Source organism: Panulirus ornatus, chromosome 12, assembly GCF_036320965.1.
Source record: "Panulirus ornatus isolate Po-2019 chromosome 12, ASM3632096v1, whole genome shotgun sequence".
NCBI classification, from domain to species: domain Eukaryota; kingdom Metazoa; phylum Arthropoda; class Malacostraca; order Decapoda; family Palinuridae; genus Panulirus; species Panulirus ornatus.
This window is the reverse complement of record NC_092235.1, coordinates 12,250,042-12,273,842: the sequence shown is the minus strand read 5'-3', so window position 1 is coordinate 12,273,842 and position 23,801 is coordinate 12,250,042. Positions and strand designations below refer to the sequence as shown.

Genomic DNA, 23,801 nt, shown 5'->3' with positions numbered 1-23,801 from the left:
AACAATCAGTTCATATACAACAAAGAGACGTAGCTAGGACGCCATTTGGTAAACATGCGATTGTCCAAAACAGACAAACGTATCATAAACTTATCATTTTACAAATTTTATCAACAATTCCATATAAAGATTACTAAGTAATCTTTATATGGAATTTTTTTAAACCAAATTACTGAAGGATATCTTACCTTCTAATGCAATTTGGTTTGGGTATTTGGATGATGTTCTTTGTGTTTGGCCAACAATGAAAATTTACAAATGTTTCCCCGTTACTTAACAATTTAGTACCTTCCATCAAATTTAATGTAGAAAATGAAAATAATGGTATGTTACCATTTTTAGATTGCATGATCCATAGGCAAGGAAACAAGTTTAAGTTTAGCATATACAGAAACCTCCAATGTATGCTCATATATCCATTATTACTCATCTCAACATGAGAGTTGAATTATCATCATTTCAATCTACGTTCCTTAGGGCATTATGTATTTGCAGTCCAGAGTATATCGATGATGAGTTTGAGAAGATATAATCTATTAGATCTAAGTTAAAGTACCCTAGATCTTTCATTGATAAATCCCTTAAGTTAGCATAGAAATCATTTTATAGAGTTGAGCCCAAACCTCCCATTGACACCAAGAATCTTTGAGTTTTCCCTTTTAATGATAATTTTACTTTACTTCCCATGTTGCTTAAATCCTTTAATGTAAATGTTGTCTTCAGCAACACTGATACTATAAAGAATATCTTAATCAGGAATTCACCAGAAGATTCTCCTAGGTGCATCTATAAAGTGCCATATAGAAATTTTGAGAAGTTTTATGTTGGGCAGACTGGTAAGGATCTTTCTGTTAGACTTGAGCAACATTGATATAGTATAAGAATGGGACAAGAATCAAATGCCTTGTTTAGTCACATTAAAACTATGATCATTGTATTGACTGGAGTAATGCCATCTCAGTTATTAACTCTAACTCTATTATCACCAGAAATATCATTGAATCTTCTATTATTAAAAACACAAAGAATTATGATCTTAATATTAGTGATGGTCTGTACAAATTAGATAACTTTATTGTTGATGAAATTTGTAAAATGGTAAGTTTATGAAATGCTTGTTTACCAAATGGCGTCCTAGCTACGTCTCTTCGTTGTATATGAATTGACTGTTATATTTCTCTCGTGTCTCCCCTGATGATGTGATTATCTCACAAAAGTGCACTTGGGAACTTATCGTATTTCATTTTCTCAGTGGACTCATAGGAGTATACACACATATACATACACAGACTTATACATATATACACATGTACATTTTCATACCTGCTGCCTTCATCCATTCCCGTCACCACCCCACCATGCATAAAACAGCACCCCCCCTCCCCCCTCTCGCGTGTGAGGTGGCACTAGGAAAAGACAACAAAGGCCACATTTATTCACATTCATTCTCAAGCTGTCATGTTTAATGCACTGAAATCACAGCTCCCTTTCCACATCCAAGCCCTACAAAACTTTCTGTGGTTTACCCCCTACACTTCACATACCCTGGTTCAATCCATTGACAGCATGTCGGCCCTGGGATACCACATCGCTCCAATTCACTCTATTCCTTACACGCCTTTCACCCTCCTGTATGTTCAGGCTCCGATTTCAAAATCTTTTTCACTCCATCCTTCCACCTCCAATTTGGTCTCCCACTTCTCCTCATTCCCTCCACCTCTGAGTCATATATCCTCTTTGTCAATCTTTCCTCACTCATTCTCTCCATGTGACTAAACCATTTCAATACACCCTCTTTTGCTTTCTCAACCACACTCTTTTTATTACTACACATCTCTCTTACCCTTTCATTACTTGCTCGATCAAACCACCTCACACCACATATTGTCCTCAAACATCTCATTTCCAACACATCCACCCTCCTCCTGCACAATCCTATCTATAGCCTATGCCTTGCAACCATATAACATTGTTGGAATCACTATTCCTTCAAACATACCCATTTTTGCTCCGATATAATGTTCTCACCTTCAACTTATTCTTTAATGCTCCGAGAACCTTTGCCCCCTCGCCTGCCCAGTGACTCACTTCCGCTTCCATGGTTCCATCTGCAGCCAAATCCATTCCCAGATATCTAAAACACTTCACTTCCTCCAGTTTTTCTCCATTCAGACGTATTTTTTATTTATTTATTAATTTTCCTTTGTCGCTGTCTCCCGCGTTAGTGAGGTAGCGCAAGGAAACGGACGAAAGAATGGCCCAACCCACCCACATACACATGTATATACATACACGTCCACACACGCAAATATACATACCTATACATCTCAATGTATACATATATATATACTCACACAAACATATACATATATACACTGTACATAATTCATACTGTCTGCCTTTATTTATTCCCATTGCTACCTCGCCACACATGGAATAACAACCCCCTCCCCCCTCATGTGTGCAAGGTAGCGCTAGGAAAAGACAACAAAGGCCCCATTTGTTCACACTCAGTCTCTGGCTGTCATGTAATAATGCACCGAAACCACAGCTCCCTATCCACATCCAGGCCCCACAGAACTTTCCATGGTTTACCCCAGACACTTCACATTCCCTGGTTCAATCCATTGACAGCACGTCGACCCTGGTATACCACATCGTTCCAATTCACTCTGTTCCTTGCATGCCTTTCACCCTCCTGCATGTTCAGGCCCTGATCACTCAAAATCTTTTTCACTCCATCTTTCCACCTCCAATTTGGTCTCCCACTTCTCCTCGTTCCCTCCACCTCTGACACATATATCCTCTTGGTCAATCTTTCCTCACTCATTCTCTGCATGTGACCAAACCATTTCAAAACACCCTCTTCTGCTCTCTCAACCACACTCTTTTTATTTCCACACATCTCTCTTACCCTTACATTACTTAGTCAAACCACCTCACACCACATATTGGCCTCAGACATCTCATTTCCAGCACATCCACCCTCCTGCGCACAACTCTATCCATAGCACACGCCTCGCAACCATACAACATTGTTGGAACCACTATTCCTTCAAACATACCCATTTTTGCATTCTGAGATAATGTTCTCGGCTTCCAAACATTCTTCAAGGCTCCCAGAATTCTTGCCCCCTCCCCTTCCATCCGCTCCAAGATATCTAAAACACTGTGCTTCCTCCAGTTTTTCTCCATTCAAACTTACCTCCCAATTGACTTGACCCTCAACCCTACTGTACCTAATAACCTTCCTCTTATTCACATTTATATTCACATTTACTCTCAACTTCCTTTTTTCACACACTTTACCAAACTCAGTCACCAGCTTCTGCAGTTTCTCGCATGAATCAACCACCAGCACTGTATCATCAGCGAACAACAACTGACTCACTTCCCAAGCTCTCTCATCCACAACAGACTGCATACTTGCCCCTCTTTCCAAAACTCTTGCATTCACCTCCCTAACAACACCATCCATAAACAAATTAAACAACCATGGAGACATTACACACCCCTGCGCAAACCTACATTCACTGAGAACCAATCACTTTCCTCTCTTCCTACAGGTACACATGCCTTACATCCTCGATAAAAACTTTTCACTGCTTCTAACAACTTGCCACCCACACCATATATTCTTAATACCTTCCACAGAGCATCTCTATCAACTCTATCATATGCCTTCTCCAGATCCATAAGTGCTACATACAAATCCATTTGCTTTTCTAAGTATTTCTCGTATACATTCCTCAAAGCAAACACCTGATCCACACATCCTCTACCACTTCTGAAACCACACTGCTCTTCCCCAATCTGATGCTCTGTACATGCCTTCACCCTCTCAATCAATACCCTCCCATATAATTTCCCAGGAATACTCAACAAACTTATACCTCTGTAATTTGAGCACTCACTCTTATTCCCTTTGCCTTTGTACAATGGCACTATGCACGCTTTCCGCCAATCCTCAGGCACCTCACCATGAATCATACATACATTAAATAACCTTACCAACCAGTCAACAGTACAGTCACCCCCTTTTTTAATAAATTCCACTGCAGTACTGTCCAAACCTGCTGCCTCGCCGGCTTTCATCTTTGGCAAAGCTTTTACTACCTCTTCTCTGTTTACCAAATCATTTTCCCTAACCCTCTCACTTTGCACACTACCTCGACCAAAACACCCTATATCTGCAACTATCATCAAACACATTGAAGAAACCTTCAAAATACTCACTCCATCTTGTTATCATCTCCCCATTTAGCCCCCTTCACTGAAGTTCCCATTTGCTCCCTTGTCTTACGCACTTAATTACCTCCTTCCAAAACATCTTTTTATTCTCCCTAAAATTTAACGATACTCTCTCACCCCAACTCTCATTTGCCCTCTTTTTCACCTCTTGCACCTTTCTCTTGACCTCCTGCCTCTTTCTTTTGTACCTCTCCCACTTATTTGCATTTTTTCCCTGCAAAAATCGTCCAAATGCCTCTCACTTCTCTTTCACTAATAATCTTACTTCTTCATCCCACCACTCACTACCCTTTCTAATCAACCCACCTCCCATGCTTCTCATGCCACAAGCATCTTTAGCGCAAGCCATCATTGCTTCCCTAAATACATCCCATTCCTCCCCCACTCCCCTTACCTCCTTTGTTCTCACCTTTTTCCATTCTGTACTCAGTCTCTCCTGGTACTTCCTCACACAAGTCTCCTTCCCAAGCTCACTTACTCTCAACACTCTTTTCACCCCAACATTCTCTCTTTTCTGAAAACCCCTACAAATCTTCACCTTCGCCTCCACAAGATAATGATCAGACATCCCTCCAGTTGCACCTCTCAGCACATTAACATCCAAAACTCGCTCTTTCGTGTGCCTATCATTAACACGTAATCCAGTAATGCTCTCTGGCCATCTCTCCTACTTACATACGTATACTTATGTATATCTCGCTTTTTAAACCAGGTATTCCCAATCACCAGTCCTTTTTCAGCACATAAATGTACAAGCTCTTCACCATTTCCATTTACAACACTGAACACCCCATGTATACCAATTATTCCCTCAACTGCCACATTACTCACCTTTGCATTCAAATCACCCATCACTATAACCCGGTCTTGTGCATCAAAACCACTAACACATTCATTCAGCTGCTCCCAAAACACTTGCCTCTCATGATCTTTTTTCTCATGCCCAGGTGCATATGCACCACTAATCACCCATCTCTCTCCATCAACTTTCAGTTTTACCCATATCAATCTAGAGTTTACTTTCTTACACTCTATCACATACTCCCACCACTCCTGTTTCAGGAGGACTGCTACTCCTTCCCTTGCTCTTGTCCTCTCACTAACCCCTGACTTTACTCCCAAGGCATTCCCAAACCACTCTTCCCCTTTACCCTTGAGCATTGTTTCACTCAGAGCCAAAACATCCAGGTTCCTTTCCTCAAACATACTACCTGTCTCTCCTTTTTTCTCATCTTGGTTACATCCACACACAATTAGTTACCCCAATCCCTGGGGATAGGGGAGAACGAATACTTCCCACGTATTCCTCATGTGTTGTAGAAGGCGACTAAAGGGGACGGGAGCAGGGGGTCAGAAACCCTCCCCTCCTTGTATTTTAACTTTCTAAAAGGGGAAACAGAAGAAGGAGTCACGCGGGGAGTGTTCGTCCATTCAAACTTACCTCCCAATTAACTTGTCCCTCAACCCAACTGAACCATATAACCTTGCTCTTATTCACAGTTACTCTCAACTTTTGTCTTTCACATAATGTACCAAACTCTGTCACCAACTTCTGCAGTTTCTCACCCAAATCAGCCACCAGCGCTGTATCATCATTGAACAACAACTGACACTTCCCAAGCTGTCTCATCCACAACAGACTGCATACTTTCCCCTCTCTGCAAAACTCTTGCATTCACCTCCCTAACCACCCCATCCATAAACAAATTGAACAACCATGGAGACATCACACACCCCTGCCACAAACCTCCATTCACTGAGAACCAATCACTTTCCTCTCTTCCCACTCTTACACATGCCTTACATTCTTGATAATAACTTTTCACTGCTTCTAGCAACTTATCTCCCACTCCATATACTCTAGATACCTTCCACAAAGCATCTCTGTCAACTATATCATATGCCTTCGCCAGATCCATAGATAGTATATACAAATCCATCTGTTTTTCTAAGTATTTCTCACACATACTCTTCAAAGCAAACGCTTGATCCACACATCCTCTGCCACTTCTAAAATCACACTGCTCTTCCCCAATCTGATGTTCAGTATATGCCTTTACCCTCTCAATCAATACCCTCCCATATAATTTACCAGGAATACTCAACAAACTTATACCTCTGTAATTTGAACACTCACATTTATCCCCTTTGCCTTTGTACATTAGCACTATGCATGCATTACACCAATCCTCAATGCGCTTCACCATGAACCATACATATATTGAATATCCTTACCAACCAGTCAACAACACAGTCACCCCCTTTTTTAATAAATTCCACTGCAATACCATCCAAACCCACTACCTTGGTTGCTTTCATCTTCTGCAGTGCCTTCACTACCTCTTCTCTGTTTACCAAACTATTCTCCCTGACCCTCTCACCTCGTGCACCACCTCAACGAAAACACTCTATATCTGCCACTCTATCATCAAACACATTCAAAAAACCTTCAGAATACTCACTTTATATCCTCTCTCACTTCACCACTAATTGTTATTACCTCACCATTAACCCTCTTCACCTATGTTCCCATTTGTTCTCATGTCTAACGCACTGTATTTATCTCCTTCCAAAACATCTTTTTTATTCTCCCTAAAATTTAACGATGCTCTCCCACCCCAACTCTCATTTGCCCTCTTTTTCACCTCTTGCACCTTTCTCTTGACCTCCTGCCACTTTCTTTTGTACATCCTCCAATCATTTGCAGTACTTCCCTACATAAATTGTCCTAACGTCTCTCTCTTCCCTTTCACTAAAAATCATACTTCTTCTTTCCACCACTCACCACCCTTTTTAATCTGCCCACCTTCCACTTTTCTCATGCTACAAGCATCTTTTGTGCAAGCCATCATTGCTTCCCTAAATACATCCCATTCCTCCCCACTCCTCGTACACCATTTGCTCTCATGTTTTTCCATTCTGCACTCAAGTCTCTCCTGGTACTTCCTCACACAAGTCTCTTTTCCAAGTCTTCTTTTCTGAAAACCTCTAGTAATCTCCTTCTCCACCACAAGATAATGATCAGACATCCCTCCAGTTGCCCCTCTCAGCACATAAACATCCAAAAGTCTGTCTTTCATGTGCTTATCAATTGATATGTAATCCAATAACACTCTCTGGCCATATCTGCCTACTTACATACATGTACTTATGTATATCTCTCTTTTTAAACCAGGTATTCTCAATCACCAGTCCTTTTTTCAGCACACAAATCCACAAGCTCTTCACCATTTCCATTTACAACACTGTACATCCCAAGTACACCAATTATACCCTCAACTGCCACATTACTCATCTTTGCATTCAAATCAAACATCACTATAACCCAGTCTTGTGCATCAAAGCTGCTAATGCACTCACTCATCTGCTCCCAAAACACTTGCCTCTCATGATCTTTCTTCTCCTTACCAGGTGCATAGGCACCGATAATCACCCATCTCTCTCCATCCACTTTCAGTTTTACCCATATCAGGAGTAGTGCTACTCCTTCCTTTGCTCTTGTCCTCACACCAACCCCTGACTTTACTCCCAAGACATTTCCAAACCACTCTTCCCCTTTACCCTTGAGCTATATTTCACTCGAGCCAAAACATCCAGGTTCCTTTCCTCAAATATACTGCCTATCTCTCCTTTTTTCTTATCCACACTTTTTTTTTTTCATGTATACCTTTATTTAAGGCCATACCCCTCTTCTGTATAGCACTGACACAACCTCTTTATGATCATATATGCCCATCTTTGCCCTTAAAGACCTTTCCACATTCCTCAATGCACACCTGACATTTGCTGCCTCACCCACCAAATGGGTTACTTCAGTCCCCATGGTTCAGTTTGTTGCCATATCCACTCTCATCTACCTCCAGGCTCTCTCTATACAATCTCACACTCCCAATAACCTGCCTTTGTTCCCTTTACACCTAAAAACTTTGCTTTTTATTCACATTTGCTTTCAACTTTCTCCTTTCACAGGCTCCTGAAGTCAGATTTGTTAATCAAATCTGCCACCAGCACTGTGTCATCAGCAAACAACTAAATCACCTCCCAGACCTCCGAGCTTCCCATCCCTGTTCCTTTCCCATGACCCTTGGATTCATATCCCTTCACAACCCCATCCATAAAGTATATAGCAATGGTGATATCACAAACATCAAATATGCCTTCACCTGTATCTACTCACCCTACTCTCGTCCACACAGACATGCTTTTTTTTCTCTTGATTAAAACTCTTCACTACTTTTAGCAGCTTTCCTGCCTTTTCATATATTTGCAACACCTTCCACAGAGCATCTCCATCTCTGTCATCCCTATCATACACAATATCCAGACCCATGCAAGACCTTGTGTTTCTCTAAGGATTTCTCACCTGTTTGTTAGAGGAAACATCCAATCCACTTATACTATACCATTACTGAAGCCACATTGTTCTTCCCCAGTTTGAAACCTGATGTATGCCACCAGCCTCTCAGGTGCCACTCTCCCATACAGCATACCAGGTACACTCAACAAACTTATATTGCTATAATGTTAATGTTCACTTTTGTTCCCTTTGTCTTTATACATTGGCTTTATGCTGGCATTCTGCCAATGCTCATTCTGCCAGTGAGCTGTACATTCATTGAAAATCCTACCTAGCCAATCAACAATATAATTAAGATAAAGATAGCAAGATAGAATAGTTGTATCACCAAAATTAAACATTTCAAAATGACATTCTGTATGTTATTATATTTTCAAAATTGAAAGAAATTTTATTTATATATATATATATATATATATATATATATATATATATATATATATATATATATTTTTCTTTCTTTTAAACTATTCGCCATTTCCCGCATTAGTGAGGTAGCGTTAGGAACAGAGGACTGGGCCTTTTTTGGAATATCCTCACCTGGCCCCCTCTGTTCCTTCCTTTAAAAAAAAAAAAAAAAAAGAAAAAAAAAAGAGAGGGGAGGATTTCCAGCCCCCCGCTCCCTCCCCTTTTAGTCGCCTTCTACGACACGCAGGGAATATGTGGGAAGTATTCTTAATCCCCTATCCCCAGGGATGATATATATATATATATATATATATATATATATATATATATATATATATATATATATATTTTTTTTTTTTTTATTATACTTTGTCGCTGTCTCCCGCGTTTGCGAGGTAGTGCAAGGAAACAGACGAAAGAAATGGCCCAACCCCCCCCCATACACATGTATATACATACGTCCACACACGCAAATATACATACCTACACAGCTTTCCATGGTTTACCCCAGACGCTTCACATGCCTTGATTCAATCCACTGACAGCACGTCAACCCCGGTATACCACATCGCTCCAATTCACTCTATTCCTTGCCCTCCTTTCACCCTCCTGCATGTTCAGGCCCCGATCACACAAAATCTTTTTCACTCCATCTTTCCACCTCCAATTTGGTCTCCCTCTTCTCCTCGTTCCCTCCACCTCCGACACATATATCCTCTTGGTCAATCTTTCCTCACTCATTCTCTCCGTGTGACCAAACCACTTCAAAACACCCTCTTCTGCTCTCTCAACCACGCTCTTTTTATTTCCACACATCTCTCTTACCTTTACGTTACTCACTCGATCAAACCACCTCACACCACACATTGTCCTCAAACATCTCATTTCCAGCACATCCATCCTCCTGCGCACAAATCTATCCATAGCCCATGCCTCGCAACCATACAACATTGTTGGAACCACTATTCCTTCAAACATACCCATTTTTGCTTTCCGAGATAATATATATATATATATATCCCTGGGGATAGGGGAGAAAGAATACTTCCCACGTATTCCCTGCATGTTGGATATTAATGTGCTGAGAGGTGCAACTGGAGGGATGTCTTATCATTATCTTGTGGAGGCTAAGGTGAAGATTTGTATGAGTTTTCAGAAAAGAAGAGTGAATGTTGGGGTGAAGAGGGTGGTGAGAGTAAGTGAGCTTGGGAAGGAGACTTGTGTGAGGAAGTACCAGGAGAGACTGAGTACAGAATGGAAAAAGGTGAGAACAATGGAAGTAAGGGGAGTGGGGGAGGAATGGGATGTATTTAGGGAATCAGTGATGGATTGCGCAAAAGATGCTTGTGGCATGAGAAGAGTGGGAGGTGGGTTGATTAGAAAGGGTAGTGAGTGGTGGGATGAAGAAGTAAGATTATTAGTGAAAGAGAAGAGAGAGGCATTTGGACGATTTTTGCAGGGAAAAAATGCAATTGAGTGGGAGATGTATAAAAGAAAGAGACAGGTCAAGAGAAAGGTGCAAGAGGTGAAAAAGAGGGCAAATGAGAATTGGGGTGAGAGAGTATCATTAAATTTTAGGGAGAATAAAAAGATGTTCTGGAAGGAGGTAAATAAAGTGCGTAAGACAAGGGAGCAAATGGGAACTTCAGTGAAGGGCGCAAATGGGGAGGTGATAACAAGTAGTGGTGATGTGAGAAGGAGATGGAGTGAGTATTTTGAAGGTTTGTTGAATGTGTTTGATGATAGAGTGGCAGATATAGGGTGTTTTGGTCGAGGTGGTGTGCAAAGTGAGAGGGTTAGGGAAAATGATTTGGTAAACAGAGAAGAGGTAGTAAAAGCTTTGCGGAAGATGAAAGCCGGCAAGGCAGCAGGTTTGGATGGTATTGCAGTGGAATTTATTAAAAAAGGGGGTGACTGTATTATTGACTGGTTGGTAAGGTTATTTAATGTATGTATGACTCATGTTGAGGTTCCTGAGGATTGGCGGAATGCATGCATAGTGCCATTGTACAAAGGCAAAGGGGATAAGAGTGAGTGCTCAAATTACAGAGGTATAAGTTTGTTGAGTATTCCTGGTAAATTATATGGGAGGGTATTGATTGAGAGGGTGAAGGCATGTACAGAGCATCAGATTGGGGAAGAGCAGTGTGGTTTCCGAAGTGGTAGAGGATGTGTGGATCAGGTGTTTGCTTTGAAGAATGTATGTGAGAAATACTTAGAAAAGCAAATGGATTTGTATGTAGCATTTATGGATCTGGAGAAGGCATATGATAGAGTTGATAGAGATGCTCTGTGGAAGGTATTAAGAATATATGGTGTGGGAGGAAAGTTGTTAGAAGCAGTGAAAAGTTTTTATCGAGGATGTAAGGCATGTGTACGTGTAGGAAGAGAGGAAAGTGATTGGTTCTCAGTGAATGTAGGTTTGCGGCAGGGGTGTGTGATGTCTCCATGGTTGTTTAATTTGTTTATGGATGGGGTTGTTAGGGAGGTGAATGCAAGAGTTTTGGAAAGAGGGGCAAGTATGAAGTCTGTTGGGGATGAGAGAGCTTGGGAAGTGAGTCAGTTGTTGTTCGCTGATGATACAGCGCTGGTGGCTGATTCATGTGAGAAACTGCAGAAGCTGGTGACTGAGTTTGGTAAAGTGTGTGAAAGAAGAAAGTTAAGAGTAAATGTGAATAAGAGGAAGGTTATTAGGTACAGTAGGGTTGAGGGTCAAGTCAATTGGGAGGTGAGTTTGAATGGAGAAAAACTGGAGGAAGTGAAGTGTTTTAGATATCTGGGAGTGGATCTGGCAGCGGATGGAAACATGGAAGCGGAAGTGGATCATAGGGTGGGGGAGGGGGCGAAAATTCTGGGAGCCTTGAAGAATGTGTGGAAGTCGAGAACATTATCTCGGAAAACAAAAATGGGTATGTTTGAAGGAATAGTGGTTCCAACAATGTTGTATGGTTGCGAGGCGTGGACTATGGATAGAGTTGTGCGCAGGAGGGTGGATGTGCTGGAAATGAGATGTTTGAGGACAATGTGTGGTGTGAGGTGGTTTGATCGAGTAAGTAATGTAAGGGTGAGAGAGATGTGTGGAAATAAAAAGAGCGTGGTTGAGAGAGCAGAAGAGGGTGTTTTGAAATGGTTTGGTCACATGGAGAGAATCAGTGAGGAAAGATTGACCAAGAGGATATATGTGTTGGAGGTGGAGGGAACGAGGAGAAGAGGGAGACCAAATTGGAGGTGGAAAGATGGAGTGAAAAAGATTTTGTGTGATCGGGGCCTGAACATGCAGGAGGGTGAAAGGAGGGCAAGGAATAGAGTGAATTGGAGCGATGTGGTATACCGGGGTTGACGTGCTGTCAGTGGATTGTATCAAGGCATGTGAAGCGTCTAGGGTAAACCATGGAAAGCTGTGTAGGTATGTATATTTGCGTGTGTGGACGTATGTATATACATGTGTATGGGGGTGGGTTGGACCGTTTCTTTCGTCTGTTTCCTTGCGCTACCTCGCAAACGCGGGAGACAGCGACAAAGCAAAATAAATAAATAAATATATATATCTCACATCACCACTACTTGTTATCACCTCCCCATTTGCGCCCTTCACTGAAGTTCCCATTTGCTCACTTGTCTTACGCACTTTATTTACCTCCTTCCAGAACATCTTTTTATTCTCCCTAAAATTTAATGATACTCTCTCACCCCAACCCTCATTTGCCCTTTTTTTCACCTCTTGCACCTTTCTCTTGACCTCCTGTCTCTTTCTTTTATACGTCTCCCACTCAATTGCATTTTTTCCCTGCAAAAATCGTCCAAATGCCTTTCTCTTCTCTTTCACTAATACTCTTACTTCTTCATCCCACCACTCACTACCCTTTCCAATCAACCCACCTCCCACTCTTCTCATGCCACAAGCATCTTTTGCGCAATCCATCACTGATTCCCTAAATACATCCCATTCCTCCCCCACTCCCCTTACTTTCATTGTTCTCACCTTTTTCCATGGAGTGAGTATTTTGAAGGTTTGTTGAATGTGTTTGATGATAGAGTGGCAGATATAGGGTGTTTTGGTCGAGGTGGTGTGCAAAGTGCGAGGGTTAGGGAAAATGATTTGGTAAACAGAGAAGAGGTAGTAAAAGCTTTGCGGAAGATGAAAGCCGGCAAGGCAGCAGGTTTGGATGGTATTGCAGTGGAATTTATTAAAAAGGGGGTGACTGTATTGTTGACTGGTTGGTAAGGTTATTTAATGTATGTATGACTCATGGTGAGGTGCCTGAGGATTGGCGGAATGCTTGCATAGTGCCATTGTACAAAGGCAAAGGGGATAAGAGTGAGTGCTCAAATTACAGAGGTATAAGTTTGTTGAGTATTCCTGGCAAATTATATGGGAGGGTATTGATTGAGAGGGTGAAGGCATGTACAGAGCATCAGATTGGGGAAGAGCAGTGTGGTTTCAGAAGTGGTAGAGGATGTGTGGATCAGGTGTTTGCTTTGAAGAATGTATGTGAGAAATACTTAGAAAAGCAAATGGATTTGTATGTAGCATTTATGGATCTGGAGAAGGCATATGATAGAGTTGATAGAGATGCTCTGTGGAAGGTATTAAGAATATATGGTGTGGGAGGAAAGTTGTTAGAAGCAGTGAAAAGTTTTTATCGAGGATGTAAGGCATGTGTACGTGTAGGAAGAGAGGAAAGTGATTGGTTCTCAGTGAATGTAGGTTTGCGGCAGGGGTGTGTGATGTCTCCATGGTTGTTTAATTTGTTTATGGATGGTGTTGTTAGGGAGGTAAATGCAAGAGTTTTGGAAAGAGGGGCAAGTATGAAGTCTGTTGGGGATGAGAGAGCTTGGGAAGTGAGTCACTTGTTGTTCGCTGATGACACAGCGCTGGTGGCTGATTCATGTGTGAAACTGCAGAAGCTGGTGACTGAGTTTGGTAAAGTGTGTGGAAGAAGAAAGTTAAGAGTAAATGTGAATAAGAGCAAGGTTATTAGGTACAGTAGGGTTGAGGGTCAAGTCAATTGGGAGGTGAGTTTGAATGGAGAAAAACTGGAGGAAGTGAAGTGTTTTAGATATCTGGGAGTGGATCTGGCAGCGGATGGAACCATGGAAGCGGAAGTGGATCATAGGGTGGGGGAGGGGGCGAAAATTCTGGGGGCCTTGAAGAATGTGTGGAAGTCGAGAACATTATCTCGGAAAGCAAAAATGGGTATGTTTGAAGGAATAGTGGTGCCAACAATGTTGTATGGTTGCGAGGCGTGGGCTATGGATAGAGTTGTGCACAGGAGGATGGATGTGCTGGAAATGAGATGTTTGAGGACAATGTGTGGTGTGAGGTGGTTTGATCGAGTGAGTAACGTAAGGGTAAGAGAGATGTGTGGAAATAAAAAGAGCGTGGTTAAGAGAGCAGAAGAGGGTGTTTTGAAGTGGTTTGGGCACATGGAGAGGATGAGTGAGGAAAGATTGACCAAGAGGATATATGTGTCGGAGGTGGAGGGAACAAGGAGAAGAGGTAGACCAAATTGGAGGTGGAAAGATGGAGTGAAAGATTTTGTGTGATAGGGGCCTGAACATGCAGGAGGGTGAAAGGAGGGCAAGGAATAGAGTGAATTGGAGCGATGTGGTATACCGGGGCTGACATGCTGTCAGTGGATTGAATCAAGGCATGTAAAGCGTCTGGCGTAAACCATGGAAAGCTGTGTAGGTATGTATATTTGCGTGTGTGGACGTATGTATATACATGTGTATGGGGGGGGGTTGGGCCATTTCTTTCGTCTGTTTCCTTGCGCTACCTCGCAAACGCGCGAGACAGCGACAATGTATAAAAAAAAAGAAAAATATATATATATACACATACCATTGAGGGTATGTGTAAGGTTAGATGTCCTTTATCACCTAAATGTGAACAGGAATGGCTGTAAAGCTTATAAGCCTCATATACTTGGAAATGAATAAGCAATGGTCGTCTTGCTGGTAGAAGTACCTGAGGGGCAAAATATATTTCTGGGTGAACAAGACGTACTACTCATAGTTCTAATAGTAAATAGAAAAGATCGTGTAATATTTGTAACAGAGGAGGACCACAATGGACCTGCAGCAGTATCATTACCAGAGGATGATGAACCTCCAGCTGGACTTATACAACCAGATGGAGAAATCAATTGGTCCTGCCCATGCTTAGGAGGTATGGCAACAGGGCCATGTGGTGTTGAGTTTCGAGAAGCATTTACTTGTTTCTACTACTCAGAAGCAGATCCCAAAGGTAGTGACTGTATAGGACCTTTCCGACAAATGTCTGACTGTATGGCACAGTACCCTAATGTTTATGGAAATAAGGATGACAAAGACGAAGTGCCCAGTGAAGCCCCTGTCGAAGTAGAACAGTCTGATAAAGTCTCAGTAGAAGCATAGTTTTTAAAATCTATTTGGTTTAGTGTAATTGTTAATGTACATAAAATATCTTGTAAACTTTAGTGATGACAAAATATTTCATATGTGACTGAAAGTGTGCACATGCAGTATTGTCATGACATAAGGCATTATATGAAATTTATGATTAATGTATTAGAAAATTATGATGCAATTACTTATTTGAAAATCTTGGAACAAACAGTAATCATTAATGAGGTAAATTGTAAATAAAATGGATATGCGGGTGCTATGTATGTGTTTTGAATTTGACATTATACTGTTATTTTCATTTTAGTAATAAAATGAAAACTTTTTAGAATGATGCCTTACATATTTTAAACATACTTATTTAATGTATTCACTTAAAACCTCATAATTTTGTACAATAAAAGAGTATATCTTATAAACAGCTATGGTAATAATTTGGTAATAAAAATTTCTGAAAACATCTTGAATGGCAAAATTAATATTTTTATAAATGAACAGGATTTTTTCGAACATTAATAAAATGGTGAAATTTGTTATATTTGGTAGAGTATGAATCCACTTGTCTAAAACACCCTGCTTAGAGTGAGCTGTAAGAACATGTGTGAGGGTTTTTTCTCTTCCTTTCCCTTATATATTATTAGGGGAGAAAGAATACTTCCCACGTATTCCCTGCGTGTCGTAGAAGGCGACTAAAAGGGAAGGGAGCGGGGGGCTGGAAATCCTCCCCTCTCGTTTTTTTTTTTTTTTTTTTTTTTTTTTTTTTTTTTTCAAAAGAAGGAACAGAGAAGAGGTCCAGGTGAGGATATTCCCTCAAAGGCCCAGTCCTCTGTTCTTAACGCTACCTCGCTATCGCGGGAAATAGCGAATAGTATGAAAAAAAAAAAATATATATATATATATATATATATATATATATATATATATATATATATATATATATATATATATATAGGAAATACCAATGCTATATATATATTATTTTTTTTTTATTATACTTTGTCGCTGTCTCCCGCATTTGCGAGGTAGTGCAAGGAAAGAGACGAAAGAAATGGCCCAACCCCCCCATACACATGTATATACATACGTCCACACACGCAAATATACATACAAATATATATATATATATATATATATATATATATATATATATATATATATATATATATATATATATATATTCTTTTAAACTTTTAAACTATTTGCCATTTCCCGCGTTAGCGAGGTAGCGCTAAGAACAGAGGACTGGGCCTTTTTTGGAATATCCTCAACTGGCCCCCTCTGTTTTAAATTTTCCAAAAGAAGGAACAGAGGGGGCCAGTTGGGGATATTCCAAAAAAAGGCCCAGTCCTCTGTTCTTAGCGCTACCTCGCTAATGCGGGAAATGGCGAATAGTTTAAAAGTTTAAAAGAATATATATATATATATATATATATATATATATATATATATATATATATATATATATATATATGTATATTTGTATGTATATTTGCGTGTGTGGACGTATGTATATACATGTGTATGGGGGGTTGGGCCATTTCTTTCGTCTGTTTCCTTGCGCTACCTCGCAAATGCGGGAGACAGCGACAAAGTATAATAAAAAAAAAAATAATATATATATATATAGCATTGGTATTTCCTATAAACCAATTTACATGGTGAAAACTTTAAGAAAAATTAAGGAATGAAGTGAAAAGTGTTCTTCTGTAAATGGTATAGATATGGATGGGCATAACTGTCAAGAAGAGGTCCACACCATACATAGACATATTTTTATATAGATGCTATATATGTCACATCTCATGCATATAAAGCAGTGAAACAGACAAAAAGCAATGGAGAATTAATAGTATCACCCAACATGCAAACAGTAAAATCCAATGTAGCACACAGTGCATGCATGTAAAGGAATTCAAACAGTAACAGACCATTAAGTATATTCAAGGCCATTTGTGGTAATGCAAGATGTTCAAAAGTCAGAGATGATTGTTGTAAGAGTGGGTAGACACATAGATGTTTCGGAAGGGAAACCCTGTAAAATTTTTCATGCAACGAAGGAGGCTCGAATAATGTTACTCATGGACTTGAAGTGGAATATTCATTAAGACAGTTCTTAAATGTGTCTGTGGTACTTCTTTCAAGCACCCTTATTTGGTAAATCTTCCATACGTTCAGTGTCCTGTTGAAAAAATACATACTTTGCCACAAGTAGCTGTTTAGGTCAAGATAAGTGAAGCCTCAGATAATTTTCAATAACTGTAATAGATCAGCTCTTAATTTGCTCTTTTTTAAACTTTTTTTTTTAAAGGATATTCCCACATGTTACAATCAATAGAAACATTTTTCAGTACCCATGGGTAATCCAGAATTTGTATATGGTATTTATTTGTTTAGATATATCCAAGTTATGCAGTAAAAAAGGTAATGTGGCGTGCTGCAGGAGGAAAGTGTAATGAATGTTAGTAAGGAGATTATGTGTTGGTGCCAACAACTTTGTGAAAAGTAAAATGAATGTTTGTAGGGCTACTAGGTGTTGGTGTCACCAACTTCATTGTGTCTTAATGTTTGCATTTTTTGCCAGTCATAGTTGCATCTAGTAAATTTCAATTGTAACACTGAAAAGAAAAATCTTGGCTGCTAAGGGAAGTTGGGTTGGTTTCTTCAAATGTTTTACCAGTGCTTTGATTAACATCACTTTTTGTAATAAATCTTTATAGCCACTTTCATATAAATCTGTAAAGAAATATTGTGGTTGGGCAAGTTTTAGTGATACAAAACAGTCTTGGGAAATTCTAGTTAGCTCCACATTGATGTTAGTTTCGGATACCAAGCAAGTGTTTACATGATAGTGTAATGTTTAGAGGATACAATAACAGTTATATAGCATGATTTTTATTTAATTTATTTTACTTTGTCGCTGTCTCCCGTGTTAGCGAGGTAGGGCAAGGAAACAGAAGAAAAAATGGCCCATCCCACCCACATACACATGTTTATACATACACGTTCACAAATGCAAATATACATACCTATATACTCAACGTATGCATATATATACACAGCCATATACCTATATACACATATACATAATTCATACTGTCTGCCTTTATTCATTCCCATCGCCACCCCGCCACACATGAAATAACAACCCCCTCCCCCTGCATGTGCGTGAGGTAGCGCTAGGAAAAGACAACAAAGGCTACTTTCGTTCACACTCAGTCTCTAGCTGTCATGTATAATGCACCGAAACCACAGCTCCCTTTCCACATCCAGGCCCCCACAGAACTTTCCATGGTTTACCCCAGACGCTTCACATTCCCTGGTTCAATCCATTAACAGCACGTCGACCCGGGTATGCCACATTGTTCCAATTCACTCTATTCCTTGCACGCCTTTTACCCTCCTGCATGTTCAGGCCCCGATCACTCAAAATCTTTTTCACTCCATCTTTCCTCCTCCAATTTGGTCTCCCACTTCTCCTCGTTCCCTTCACCTCTGACACATATCCTCTTGGTCAATCTTTCCTCACTCATTCTCTCCATGTGACCAAACCATTTCAAAATACCCTCTTCTGCTCTCTCAACCACACTTTTTATTACCACACATCTCTCTTATCGTATTATTACTTACTCGATCAAACCAGTTCACCCCACATATTGTCCTCAAACATCTCATTTCTAGCACATCCTCCCTTCTCTGCACAACTCTATCTATAGCCCACGCCTCGCAACCTTATAACATTGTTGGAACCACTATTCCTTCAAACATACCCATTTTTGCTTTCTGAGATAATGTTCTCGACTTCCACACGTTCTTCAATGCTCCCAGAACTTTCGATCCCCCCTCCACCCTATGATTCACTTCCACTTCCATGGTTCCATCCACTGCCAAATCCACTCCCAGATATCTAAAACACTTCACTTCCTCCAGTTTTTCTCCATTCAAACTTACCTCCCAGTTGACTTGTCCCTCAACCCTACTGTACCTAATAACCTTGCTCTTATTCACATTTACTCTCAACTTTCTTCTTTCACACACTCTACCAAATTCAGTTGCCAGCTCCTGCAGTTTCTCACATGAATCAGCCACCAGCGCTGCATCATCAGCGAACAACAACTGACTCACTTCCCAAGCCCTCTCATCCAGAACAGACTGCATACTTGCCCCTCTTTCCAAAACTCTTGCATTCACCTCCCCAATAACCCCATCCATAAACAAATTAAACAACCACGGAGACATCACACACCCCTGCCGCAAACCAACATTCACTGAGAAATTATATGGGAGGGTGTTGATTGAGAGGGTGAAGGCATGTACCGAGCATCAGATTGGGGAAGAGCAGTGTAGTTTCAGAAGTGGTAGAGGATGTGTTGATCAGGTGTTTGCTTTGAAGAATGTATGTGAGAAATACTTAGAAAAGCAAATGAATTTGTATGTAGCATTTATTGATCTGGAGAAGGCATATGATAGAGTTGATAGAGATGCTCTGTGGAAGGTATTAAGAATATATGTTGTGGGAGGCAAGTTGTTAGAAGCAGTGAAAAGTTTTTATCGAGGATGTAAGGCATGTGTACATGTAGGAAGAGAGGAAAGCATGATTTTATGCATAAAATATCATTGAGTGATGACCTTAGGGTAAGGGGAGAAGAAAATTACTCTCATGTCTCAAGCATGTTGTAGAAAGCGACTAAAAGGGATGGGAGTGGAGGAACCGGAAATCGCCCTTCTTGTATTTCAGTATCTTATTGTAGGAACAGGAGTCAAGAAAAGGGTGCTTATTCTTCTTGAAGACTCAGTCAAAGGTGTCTGAATGTGAATGGATGTAACCATGATAAGAAGGGGTAGATAGGTAGTATGTTCGGGGAGAGGGGAAACTAAGCTCAAGTTATCTGAGCCAGGATGTGCAAGAGGGGGTCAGGAAAGCAGAAGGTAGAGTATATATTAGTAGTATTGTATGCAGGGGTGATATACTGTCAGTGGACTAAACTGGGGCATATGAAACAGTCAGGGGAAACTCCAGAAAGGCATGTGTGCATTATACATGACAACTAGAGACGTTGTGATCAAATGAAGCTGTTCATCTGTTTTTGGGCCAAATACAGGAAATGATGAACAAGAATGAGAAAAAGGTGGTATGATAGTGAGGATTATGTCTCTTGGAAAGTGTAAAATTAGGAAACATAGTCTTTTCTTAAAGTGGAGTTTGGGGTTGATCTGTTATTAGTTTAATGGGTCTTTATGAAACTCATCATTTAGTGAGTAATGTAAGAAAAATGTTAAAACTAAGCAAAGTGATTTCCTACATTTTTCTTATTCAACAACCATTAGAGTAGGAATTGTGGGGAATTATAGAATTTGATTCAAAGAAACCTATGTACAACAAATCAGCAGAACTTATGAAAACATTTAACTTTCCGTCGAGACAACACTTGGTAAAGTTTGATTTTAGAAGTAGCATAGAAATAATTTTAGAATATTAGTGAGTGTAAAAAGAGTAGCAAAGTCCTTTTTTTTTATTCAATAGTGATAAACAACTTGATAATGGAATAGAAATGAAGATCAGGGAAGGCATGTGGTTAGAAGTAAAAATTGATGGAACATGTCAAGAAATCAGCAGAACCCTTGAAAACATTACCTAGCATCCCCTAGCAGCTGACGTTTACCTCATTTTAATGTTATGGTTGTTGGGCTGCCACACATGCTCAGTTTTCCTTTAGATTTAACAGTGCAGGCTAACACTACACAGTCATACCTGAGGGAGTGGTTGAAAACTTAACTCCATGGTCTAACTGTATAAATCAGCCTGTTGACACAGTTAAAATTGAGTGAAAAACTGAGCGTGTTTAGTGAACTTTATGTTTACACCAAGAAGCTGGGCACTGTGTCTGTGTGGAATCATACTTGATGGGATGCAGCAGGTGACAGCAGCTGTATCAACATAACATTGAAAACAAGTAAATCTCAGCCTCAGGTGTAATTAAGTTATGTTTTCTTTGGTCCCATTGGTTTCTGGAAGTGTTTTCTTATTTCTTTGATTAATCAACCACACATTTTCCTTGATCCTCATAGTCCTCTTTATCAACTTATGTTACCAGTTTGGAGGAATCATGCTCTGCTGGTCTAATTCAGTTTTTGATAGAGTGCACTGTTGTTGCTAGATGGTCACTGATATTCCAACATTATTCATATGTGCCACTGAACAGGACATTTACCCAAAATTTACTTTTTCGTATATATAGGAATATACTTGGAGGTGGGGGGGCTGGAAATCCTCCCCTCCAGTTTTTACTTTTCTAAAAGGAGGAACAGAGAAGGGGGCCAAGTGAGGAGTTTCTCTCTCAGGCTCAGTCCTCTGTTCTTAACACTACCTAACATGGGAAATGGTGAATACATATGAAAAAACGTACTGTATGTAGATGTGGAATGAGCCTGTGTTAAAAAATGAGACTCTTTCAGCCTGAAGTGGGTTGAGTAATTCTTTGACTGTATTGATGCAGCAGTTTTAACCAGTCATTATTTACTGACTCATTCCTGTGGATTAATTGTTAGTAGAGCTTAAATTCACCTTTGCAAGAGAGGATTTGGCATGTTATGTTAGGGTAAGGTTCTGATGTTTGTATGTTATGTTTCATTAGGTCAGGTTTCTTAGATTAGTTTTGTGTTTCCTTCATAAAACCATAGGTAATTATGAAAAAGACAGTACCCAAGAATCATAGCCCTGGGTACCATTCGATTAAAGTGATTGCTTCAAATAGAGTTGTTTCTGTAGGTGTACTTGATTCATCCTTATGATTTTTGTCAGTGTGAAGTATTTATTCCCATGCCTGTAAATGAAAGAATTTTCACTTAGATGAAAGTTAATGAACATATTCTCTTTAACTTTCACTGCAAGTCGTACAGCACATATATCTTTAATTTTTTCCATGCACCGTGGATGGTACAGATAGGGATCCTTACCTTTAAGAATGCTGTTTAAATTGTTCAGAATGTAGGCTGTGTTAATGTCCTCTGTTACTTATAATTTTTTATTATGCAGTATCAGGTAGGTCAGTTACTTTTCCCCCTCTCTGGGTTAATCACCATAGAGGTGTGGAGATAGCAGTACAAGTCTTGCTGCTGCAGCGTTGTGGGATAATCCATATGACTTCATGGATTTATCAGATACGTTTGATTTTGTATTTCATGCACAACTGATACCCTTGTAAATTGATTGATGCTTAATCAGACATTGATATAAATTCTTGTGTAGGTGTAATGGAAGCAAGAGAAATGTGCTAGTGTACTGTTCTGTCTGGCAGCGCAGAATGACAGCTGATGACACACACCCTTTGACACGTCACAGCAACAATGTAAACAATTGCATCCAAATGAGTTCTGTATTTTTTTGATCATGGAGAAGTATGCTATTCACTGCCTCACTCAGAATACATTTAGGCCCAGTTATATAGCATGAGTTGCATTCCTAAGTTATTATTTTGTGTACCGAAACCTACAAGAAAGATCTTTTAAATTATAAATATGAATTGTAGATATGAAGAATGATAACTAAACAGGTAAATAAGTGCAAATTATTAATACTTTTAACAGGTAATTAAAGAAATAATTTACCTGCTAGAAATATTGTATTCCGTGTGAGATGATGCTCTTGCAACATGTTGAGGAGGGATGGGAGGGTGAGGGAGGGGCAGGAGGACTGCCTTCTACCCCCCCATAGGTCATCAATATCATCATTGAGATGGTGCCATCATTAGAATAGGTTGTGGTTGGAAGTAGGAGTCATAATGTTGATTGCTATTTTCATTTTTTTCCTCATTGTAGATCCCCTTGTAGCAGGTGGTAACATCCTCCATCAGTTGTGACACTCTGGGTGTATTCTCAGCTGGGGTCTTAAATGATTTCTGTATCATTCTTTATACAATGAAGAAGTCAGACAGTTGGTTTATAGTCTGCTGATTTGGGGAGAGTGGTTTGTTGTCAGGTGATGTGATGAGGGCAGATATGGTTAGCTGATGTGGGGAGGATGTTTTTGTATTCAGCTGTTGTAGGGAGGTTGGATTGTAGTTAGTTAATGTGTGGAGGATTGTTTATAGTCAGCAGGTGTGGGGAGGGTGTTTTTGTATTCAGCTGTTGTGGGGAGGATGTATTGTAGTTAGTTGATGTGTGGATTGTTTGTATTCAGCTGATGTGGGAAGGGTGGTTTTTAGTCACCTGATATGAAGAGGGTGGAACTTTTACACCCTCCTCTGTGCTTCTCACCTGCAGCATGCTCTTGTAACAGCGTTGATAATTCATTCTTCGTTGTGTCTTTTCTATATGAGTCGAGCAACTCAGCATCATCAGTTTCTTGGAAGCCAGCGCGATCAGCTAAGCTAACAGTGATTTCTTGACCGGTTGCCAGTCT

At 40.1% G+C, this 23,801-nt stretch overlaps 1 protein-coding gene across 2 annotated transcripts in view; it reads left to right on the top strand.

Annotated features, from left to right (window-relative positions):
* The window catches only part of LOC139751787 (alpha/beta hydrolase domain-containing protein 17B), a 201,438-nt gene that overhangs the window by 32,490 nt on the left and 145,147 nt on the right, over positions 1-23,801 (top strand). The window contains exon 2 of one of the 2 annotated variants that reach the window (XM_071667324.1): positions 8,685-8,744. The exons of the other annotated variant lie outside the window; for it this stretch is intronic. Coding sequence (XP_071523425.1) covers positions 8,685-8,744 — 60 coding nt within the window. The remainder of the gene's footprint in view (positions 1-8,684; positions 8,745-23,801) is intronic. 2 annotated transcript variants of the gene reach the window in all.